Below are 10,559 nucleotides of genomic sequence, written 5' to 3'. Positions count from 1 at the left end.
ATCAGTACTTCATTTCTTCTTATGGCTATATATGACTTTTATAAATAAAAATCTATAAATAGCTCTGATTTTTAAAATACTCAGGAACAGAAATACCTTACCATTTTGCACAAACCATTTGAAACTCACTCAATAGCTCTAAACCCACTGTCCACATTAAAATACAGCTTATTTCTATCTCCCTGTTCTAACATTCCTTTGGATATTCACTCTCTTAGGTCACATTTAAAAGGGTGCCCCTTCAAACAGTATTTTTGTTTTCCCATCAATGTTTATATGAGACTGTTACTCATACGGCAGCCCCAGCTAGCTCTTTGACCGGCTGCTTCTTACCTATCTCCTTTTCACTGACCCCACCCTACACACTAAAAACAGTTACGGCCATTGAGAGCTACAGATAAAGGTCTCATTTGGATGTTTATGGATCTCCTATCTTTTGACAGGGACCCAAGTCTGACTGACTGACTTCATTACAATGACCAAATGCAGAACATGTCTGCTACAGTGTTAACACTTTACAATGCTATCAACTTTCACACTAACTGGTATTTTATAGTTGTATCTTCTGAATGAAAATCAAGAATAAATGTTTGCCCTATTGCCTTAATGTCCAGTTACCTCATTATCTGAACAAGGCGAAATTACTCTGTCTCCACAACTGACGACTCTATCATAATATATAAATATATTGTATATATTTAACATATGGGATTGGTTTTTTTCCTTTAAAAAGATGGACTGGCCATAGCTTTTTTCCTAGGAAATCCTACCAGGTTTGTGCTTTGGAATGAGTTCAGCAACTGCTGATGACTGCAGCTGAGAAAAGAAAACAAGAACACCCACGCTCAAAGCCCCTAGATGTCAACAGTTTCAATAAGCTAAAGAAAAGCAAGTAACACTCTTCTCCATATTTTTATGGTGGTGACTAAAACGAAACAAAGTAGTGGATTTTACACACCTTTATAGCACATGCATGACTAGGTAACATTTACAGTAAAGCACACCATCCTTCAGTTCGAGCATTAATCAGAGTATTAATTTTTTTCCCCTCTTGAGTACGAATGCAGGTTAGGAATTCTATGTATGGAATGAACATATTCCCCCTAATTAAAACTTCTGATTTCTGCCCTGGATATGACCACTTCAATACATTAGCACTATGCTAGAAGTAAGCTGTCCATCATAAAGCGAGTTAATCCAAATCTGTCAGGTGGAATCCCTTTATGACATGGATATTAATCCTGTACCCTTATTACCACTCCAGATTAACTGTACTAGGAGTTTTGGTTTATTTTAAAAATCAACTTCTAACTAGGTTCCAGAGGACCCAATTTAAGTCATAGGTATCGGAATCATGTCATAATAAAAGAACCAAGATGTTATGCAATTTTATTGTACTTGAAAGATTGCTGTTTCCATAATAAAACCTTTATGTTTTGAAACTTTGAACTGGACTTAAATTCACCTTTTTTTTTCTCTCATACTTGTTTAACAAGTTATCAAATTAACTAGGCATTTTACCTTGAAATAAAGCAGGACTAAAAGGAACAGAATATGATTGTTGCTACAAGTAAGCTTCATTATACCCTTTCACAAAAAAGACATACACACAAACATGAAAGTTGTAACTCTTTTATTGAATGAATAGTATATGCAAGAATACCAATAAAAGGAAACTAATACTACAAACTACAATTTTGAAAATAAAGCCAATATAACAGGAACAAAATATACATAACATGAGAGGAATGTTTGATTTGACCGATAACGCATTCCATATCTTTACAATCAATCTAAATGTCTGTTAGAACAAAACTGTATACCTTGGTCTAACTTTAGTGCTTTTTAAAAAAGCAACAACATTCTAGAACACTTTCTTTTGCTTTGAGATATTTAAGATTCACACATTTGTTCAAGTACATAGATTCTGATTCAACAGTAGATCTACATATCTTGTTATTCTCTTAATCTCATGAGTAGTATGTACTCCTGAGCAAGCACTATCTGAAATTCTAAAACGGATCTTTGAAATAAAACATTTCAGTTGTGGGTTTTTAATAAATTGAGATGAAAGTAAAATTCACCCCCCTCCCGCCTCCCCCCAGGAACAAAGAGCTCTTATTAAAGTATAGAAACTCAAGTCTATCTTTCTACTCTAAAGAACATTTCTTACTAACATTTCTGGTAAGGCAATAAATGCTCCAGAATAATCTTCAATATACGCTTGCAAAGATTACACTGTTTAATATCAATAACAAAAACAAAACAAAAAAAGGAAAAAAAGGAAAGAAAAGACGCTTCAAAATTTCAAGCTAAAATATGTGTAAAAGACAGTCATGGCAGTATTTTTTGAAATGATGTAAATGTTATATACTCATCAAATAATGTCATGCTTATTAAAACTACAGTTAAGGACTTAAGAGATGAACAGTAAATACACTGCTGAGGTCCATTTTTCTAAATATTCATACCACAATGTAATTACTACCCAGAAGGTGATGATGCTACTTGGGAACATAAGTACTGTACAATTTTTACATTGTAAGGCACTTTTACTCAGCATGTGATGAAAACGTGGATAGAGAATCAAAATATTGGAGGTTTACAACCAAAGGTGATTTTTCATGTGACTTCAATTTTTACATTTCAATTTTTAATGAAAAACTGTGTAGCCAATCACACCACAGTGAGAAAAATAGGTAGCCAGCCACTTATCTAACCAACCAAAAGGTAAAGTGCTATTCTGGTTGCTAGTGGCAGAGAAAGGGTTGAAGAAACCCATACAAAGTCATACATTTTATTACATAGCATCTGTCAACTGACAACTATAGTAATTTGAAGTCCATTATATGATTATTAATCAGCCATTATTACCCTGGCACCTTCCATTTTTCCTAAAAGCATCATTACAGCAGTTGTCTAAAAATGAAGGTGCTCTATCATTTCATGGGTAAGTCTATGGCACATGATGTAAAAATGATCAAGACACAGTGACTCAAAGATTTAAAATTACGGGTTTCAAGCTGTTGTAAGGAAATAAAGTACAGATCCTTTGGGAAAAGTCACATAGTTTGGTAAACAAATATCTAGATCTGTCGTTGCACTTCAAGTCATGGTGAATTTTGAAAATTCATCACATACACACAAAAATATCCAATGGCATATTAAGAGCAAAAAGAGAAAAACATAGGGCAACCTGCTACTAAAGCTAATTCCCTTCTAAAAATAATAAAAGATGTTGAAAATAAAGCAATCGTTGAGTTCCTTGATTTAACTGTGTGAATACACACTTGACAACTTTAAGGGATTAGCAGGCAAAAAAAATCAGTCGTTCAGCACAGTGTAATTTTCCATCTGTTACATTTTAAAAATGCTTTTCCATAGCTGTAGAATATTTCAATGCACAGTCAAGTTAACATGTCATTTCTTGTTTACTAATTTGCTTTAATGTGGTAGGTTAACTAAAAACTCAGAAATCAGAATCCCTACCCTTGATATTGAGGTGCTATGGTAATTTTAGGCAGACCACAACTAAAGGTTTTTGGTTTTGCCATAAAGAAATATATAAATGTGCTTCAGCAGTTAAGTGGAAGAAAATATCACTAGCTAGAAATGCCAGTATGAAAATCCTTTCTAAAAAGCTGGGTTCTTAGGCTTTGAGAAATGATTCTGATGATCAATAAAATACCACCAAGCCCTACCAGAAGAAAAGTAGGGCACAAAAGCCTATTTAATAGATAAGCAACTAATGAAAACATTAAAAATATTAAATAAAGTTTTTAAAATAGTGGTCACAAAATTAAAAAATAAATACTGTTTTATGCAAAGACTGTTTTGTTTTCCTACAGCACATGAAACCTCCTTACATACTTTGGGCCAATATATGAAGTGTTCCACACAACACGGCACTTGAGAGGAACAGGTTTCAGATATGACAGCTCAAGTCCTTGGTGAGTGGTAACCCTTTAAATCTTAAAGAGGCTTAATTTGCTGTTGCAGATGTTAGTTTAAACTTGAAGGGATCCAATCATTTGCTAGAAGCTCTTTACATGACATAAGAGAAGAGGTTTACTGTCAAGAGATTTTGGCATAAGCACTGGAGCTCACAGCTTACAGTCACCAGTTGCCCAAGTCCATGCTGGTCAGTGAGAACAACATTAACAGGAACCAAATGAAAAGCTTTAGCACACTTCTCGGAAGAGATTTTTAGCATGTGCTGTCAAAGCCAAGAGGAAAAGAAAGTTCTCTTCATTTCTAGCCTCCATTACTTGAGTGTGAAAAAATCATAAATTCCCATGTGTTGCCACCAAGAGGCATGTTTGCACTGTAAAGTGAAATTCTGCTTATGCTTTCCCTTGAGTATGAATCCACTAGACAAACTTAGACACTCTAAACAGTAGAACTTTGTTCAGTCCAGAAATATAGCTTACTTCATTTCAATGTCTGCTTAATTGTTGACACTAATACACAGGGTTAATAGTGTTTCAATTGCTTCCCAGAAACTGCAAACTACAGCTACATAATATCAACATGTCAAATTCTGCCATCTAGTGAAGGCTCATAAAACAAACAAGATGTTTTTAGGCAGGTTAATGAAGGATCTAAGAGTTGGGCAGTAAAAAGTTACAAACCCTTTTTGATTTTAGAAAACAGTGAAAAAAGAAGAGTAGTTATGGATGTCTTATTCATTCCCAGTTTTCTAACTCTGTCCGATGAACCTGTTTAAAAGATGATAAAAAATTGTAAAATATGATGCTTGAGGGGAGCACAATAAATATATTGTTATTGAGGAGCAAGAATATCTTACTGGTTTGACATTACAACTATATTCATAAAAGTAGATAGCTTGTTTTTACTATTACAAAATCAGCTAGTTAAAAAAACTATGCAAGCCTATACAATCCTCAGCATTCTCATAGACATGCTTAACTAAACATAATAGCATTAAAAATAAAAAAAATTTTTTAACCCCACACCATTACTTCAACATGTATGTATCAGTGTGTATTTTATCTTGAAAACAGATCCAATGTAATTAACTTTCATACCTAGTTTCCATTAAGCTGCTGCTGAATTAGTTGTTGCTGGTCAATTTCTACTTTTCCCCGGCTTTTACTCTCTCGTTCCTCATCTTCTTCATCTCTCTCATCATTTCCACTATGATTTTTACAATATAGTCTACGATGAAAGATAAAAATCTCAAAATGTTTTGTCATTGTTGACGAGACTATACTTGTCATTAGAGTGGATGAGGTTGGCACCCATTTAAAATATGGGTTTCCTCATCCACACTTTCAAAAAACATTCCATAATTAGTTACAGGCCCATTTCTGTCTGAAAGATAGGAAGTCACTCTATTAATAAGACAGAAGTTCATCTAAAAGAAAACCTCTAGTTTAGGATGAAAGTTATCACATATGCCCAAATATAAGGCAATTCCTTATTTTGCCCACTGAGATTAAAAACAGTTTTCGGCCAACCTGAAAACATCAACTTTCAGATATATATATGAAATAATCAAATTCTATGTTTCATATTCATAATTTAAAAGCACATTTTAGGAAATGTACATTCTATACATACTGTTGCTTTCTGCTCATGTTTCATGAAACAATTTTATTCAAACTCTTCCAATGCCTTTTTCATCATTAATGTCCTGGCCTTCATTAGAACATCTTAGAGAGTCACCTTAGCAGGATTCCAGGCACTGCACTGGGCCATGTCTCTCTCAGTCGAGACTGGTCCCTCCAACTTTTCCTCTGACACTCACTTTCGGGTAAGAGATCAGATTCCTTGTCAACTATACCACATTCTGGATCTGTCTAATTGTGTTGCCTTTTTGTTTTTTGGTTCTCTCTCACCCTGTACTTTCTATAAGCTGGAAATAAGGTAAAAGGGTTAGCTTTAGGTTCGACTTTTCTTTGCTAATCCAGCATATTTTGTAGGTGGATCCTGCATACTCCAGGAGGCATATAATTTCAGAATGCTTCACTGTTAGAGATGATGTTTGATCACTTGGTTAAGGATGTCTAGATTTCTCCACTGGAAAGGTTAGGTTTCCCCTTTAAAATTAGCAAATAATCTCTGGAGTGGTAATTTCACATCACACTGTTCTGACAATCTTAGTTGGGTTACACTTGAAATTCACTGTTTTTAATAAAAAGAGCTGTGCAGATGACTTTGGACAAGGATTTAGGCCACTTTAATGTATACACACCAATATGTTTTTTATAGTTAACCACCTCCACTGCAATCAAAGAACGGTGGACTGATCTAAGCTCAGTTTTAGGTCAATTATGTAAAAACTGACAAAATGAAACAATGCTTACAAAGTATTCAGTGGATGCCCTCTTGTGGTCAGCAATGGGTAAATGTGGTCATATAGGAATTCATCTGCCACAAATGATCTAAAACTAGATTTAACATGAGAAGTTTCTAACATGAGGTGAATACAAGACAGGGGTGGGGTTGGAGGGCAACAGCAACAACTGACTTCTGACAGTTTTGCTCATTAGTTTCTTATTAAAATATTTTCAGTAATTACAGAGAATGCACTCTTCACATGCTGTGTATCAGGAATCATTTTTTTTAAAGTGATGAGTTCAAATATCAAGACTGACACCCCTATGTAGTGCACCTATGAAGTATCTTCCCCCAAAATGTAACCTGAATCTAATTAAGCCTTTGAACCAACTTATAAGTTACAGGAAAATGGAGGGGTAGAGAAACAAGGTATAAAGCACAATGAAAAAACAAATAGATAAATCTAGAATGTGGAACTTTTACAGGATAATTTATCAGGGTTCAACAAGTAGAGGGAAACGGTGGGGGTGGAGTGAGGATTGCTCTATATTAAGAGACTTAAGAGATATATCCATTAAATGCAATGTAGGAACCTTGTATGTATTAAGATTTGAACAAATCCAAGTCTAAAAAGCCATTTCCAAGACAACTGGGAAGATGTGAAAGTGGCCTGGGTATGAGATGATACTAAGAACTTACTGTTAATTTTACAAAGTGTGATAATAGCATAGTGATACTTAAGTATGTAGGGATAAAATGACAAGAGAACTGGAATTGTGTGTTAACATACCTCAGAAAGAAAAAATAAATGAACCAATTGTGGTAGTAACTGGGTACCTGCTGAGTTGAGTAGTTGTTAATACTATTCTGTGTACTTTTGGGAAATTTCGTAACAGTTTTATCTGAAAGGATGAGCCCTTTGTTGTTAGAACAAATTTAAATCTTTTTATGGGATTACCTTTCACTCAGGGACTGTTTGATAAGGCCCATTATGTGTCCTTCACCAACCTAGACACCAGGGCCACAGGTGTCAACCAAACAAGATCCTTGCTGTCCAGAATTTATTTTTATGGTAGGAGACGGACATATGATGTCTTAGAAAAACACATACTTAAATAGTTTAGAAATACAATAAAGACAATAAAACAGGGTAAACAGAATCACTATATAATCTTCCCTTGCCTTTTAAATATATATTCAAGACCCAGAAAGGGCTGGAAAAGAAAGCAAGCCACATCTAGGAAGGGAAGCCACTTCATTCAGAAATAGTCTCCCTTGTATTTCCTATTTGTCCATTCTTCTCTCCCCAAACTACTGGCATATGGACTCTTATTTGAACTCAGTGGCCTCTACCCTGAAAAAATATGGAAGCCACATTATAAGCAGATTTTAGAAATAAATTTAAATGTGAAAAAATAAAAAGAGCAATTCAAGTCATCACAGACCCAAGTGCAAGTATTTTTGTTTAGGGATGGTCACTGCAACATGATTTTCTAATAGCTAAAATGTAAAGACCATCTAAATGTCTGAAAAAGGAACCAACAAGCTGATACACTTAGATAATGGAATACTATGCAACCATTAAAATGGTGGTGTTACTCTCTAATGTCACACAAAAATAGGTCTCAGATACAGTAAGTGAAAAACAGATTAGAAAATAGGGCATATAAGAAAGTCTTATTTTTATAAATATACACAGTTGCACAAATGTCTAGAAGGAAATATTCCAAAAGATTTTAAATTGTTGTCCCTGATGGCAGAATTAAAGTTGACATTGTTTTTTCCTTATTTCATTTCCCAAAATGAAAATGGACAACTACTGTAATACAAATATCTAAACAGGGTTAAAATTTAAATACACTAATTTTCCACTGATTTTAAATGTTCAAAATGGGCCTGTTATTTTCAAATACTAATGGCTCCTTTAAACACATAATAATGTACTGCTCACAAAAATACTCAAACACCACAAAATTGTATAAAGAATGTAAAATTGCCTCTTCTCCATCCTTGTAATATGAATCAGAGGTAACGACTGTTAAGTTTGCTGAATATGCTCCTGGAAACTTTCCTATGTATACAAAAACATACAACTGTATGTGTGTACATGTGTTCTTTTTACATGCTAAAATAGGATTATACAATTTGTTTTTTTCCCTACTCTTATCAAATCTCTCTCCACAATTCTACACATAGCTCTACTTCATTCTTTAATTGCTGCATAGGATTCTACCAAATGCATGTACTGAAATTTGTGTCTCCTGATGGACATTCTGGCTATTTTGTTTTGCTTTTGTGATAAAAAGTTTAACAGAAATCTTTTGGGGGAATTTCACCTTTGATTAACTCGCTAGCTTTGTTCCCCTGCAACCTAACAAAAATTGTCTTGTCCACTATTTTACTGAGCTACGTCACCCAATCAGTAGACTGTATCTGGAATGGGAGAATTATATTCTGATAAGCCTATCTTTGGTCCTCTCTCAGTGTGGTGTAACTTGAAAATTATCTATGCCTATGTAATATTTATTGTAAGAGGTGCTAGCTCCAATGGGGAATGAGGCTTTTAAGCCCGGGTGGATCCCATGTGATCCACTCAACACACATCATATCTTATTAGACCTGAGTTGTACTGCTATACTGACTGCTGCAAGTACTCTCACAGAAGAGGAATATCTGATTCTGCCCAGCTGGAGCTGTATTTCCTATCTATATCCTTCTTGAGTACACTGATGCCATCTCTGGTAATCTTGTCAGTCTGAAGTGCAGTTGAGTCTGACAAGATGCCCTGTGGGTATTGCCACTATCATTAACAATAATGTAGTGAAACATCTTGCATGTACATTATTTACATTCATACTGTTACCTGCTCATTTCCCTGAGATAAATCCCTACAAAACAGACTAATAGCAAAAGATATACATTATTTTGTTTAAGGTTTTGGTCTCCAATGAAAAATTGCTCTAAGAAGTTGTACCAATTTACATTCTAACTTAACATTGAATGAGAATGCCTGTGTCTCCAGAACCTAGCTAACATTTGATAATGTGAATCCTACTAATCTTTGCCCATCTAATTCACAAAAATTGATAACATTTTATTTTAATTTGCATTTCCTTCAATACATATATGGTTGAACAATTATTCACATGCTTACAGCTGATGGCTATTTCTTCTATAAACTGCCTGTTCATGTATTTTGCCCATTTTTAAATTAGGTTGTATTTTTCTTAACAATTTGGAGTTCTCTTTATGTAGTCTAATTCTAATGTAGTCAAATAAAAATTGTTTCCTCTCATGCTTAGAAAGGACTTTTCTACTTAAGATTATAGAAAAATTCTCCTATATTTTCTATTTATACAGTTATTTTTATTAGATTTAATCCATCAAGAATCTATTTTGGGGTACAGTCTGAAGTAAGGATCCAAGTTGTTTTCTAAATGGAGAATCAACTGTGTAGATATCAGATACCGACTAATCCATCTGTGCTAACAGATATAAAATGCTACCCTAATTATTTCTAAGAGTACAAGAAGAAGATATGGATCTATTTCCTGTGATCTTTGTTACTGTGCCAGTACCAAACTGTCTTAATCACTGTATGATTTGTTTTGATGTCTAATAGGGGATTTACTAATTGCATTAAAAATTCTCTGGGCTGCATGTAATAAAAATGACTACCCAGTATCTGTTTTCTCCCCTGCCCTCTGTAGTACTAAATCAGATTTTATTTGGGTAGCAATGTGCCCACATTTCCCAACCTTCTTTGGACACGTAAATTCTGGTGAGTGACCTGCTCAGCAGAAGTATGTGTGGAACTTTATGGAAGGCTGACGAAAGACTGACCTAGCTAGAGGAATAGATAATTTATCCTTCTATTTTCCTTTGTTCCAGCTTCCTCCTATGGAAGGATATCCCAAGGATGAGAGAGTAGAAAGACGGTAATCTGGGTCTCCACTAAAAAACTGCCTACCACATCTGGATTGCTTCCCTCTGGACATCTTTTATGAGAGAAACAAACTTCTTATTCAAGCTTCTTTTGTTCCGCCGCTACAATAGAAAACATCACATTTACTCTTCTAAATAAAACTGCCAAATATTTGTATTTCATTATAACTGTATTAAGTGTATAGAATAATTTGGAGAGAATAGTTATCTTTCAATGTTGAGTCTATCTATATTTCACCATTCATCTGGGTCCTGTGTAAAAGACTCTTTTTTTAAAACAGGTTCACATTTAGTGTGTGTGTGTGTGTGTG

The 10,559-nt window shown here is 34.5% G+C and overlaps 1 protein-coding gene across 2 annotated transcripts in view; it reads right to left on the bottom strand.

Moving 5' to 3' along the window:
• Positions 1–1,618: 1,618 nt before the first annotated feature.
• The window catches only part of PHF6 (PHD finger protein 6), a 47,473-nt gene continuing 38,532 nt past the window's right edge, over positions 1,619–10,559 (bottom strand). For both annotated transcript variants that reach the window (XM_036931219.2, XM_036931220.2), the window contains exons 10-11: positions 5,049–5,178; positions 1,619–4,718 (exon numbers count right to left, since the gene is read on the bottom strand). In XM_036931219.2, the coding sequence (XP_036787114.1) occupies positions 5,049–5,178 (130 nt within the window). In that variant the 3' untranslated portion in view covers positions 1,619–4,718. The remainder of the gene's footprint in view (positions 4,719–5,048; positions 5,179–10,559) is intronic.

The sequence above is a fragment of the Manis pentadactyla genome, chromosome X (assembly GCF_030020395.1).
Source record: "Manis pentadactyla isolate mManPen7 chromosome X, mManPen7.hap1, whole genome shotgun sequence".
NCBI classification, from domain to species: Eukaryota; Metazoa; Chordata; class Mammalia; order Pholidota; family Manidae; genus Manis; species Manis pentadactyla.
The sequence above is the reverse complement of the archived record's forward strand: the minus strand, read 5'-3'. Positions and strand labels throughout refer to the sequence as shown.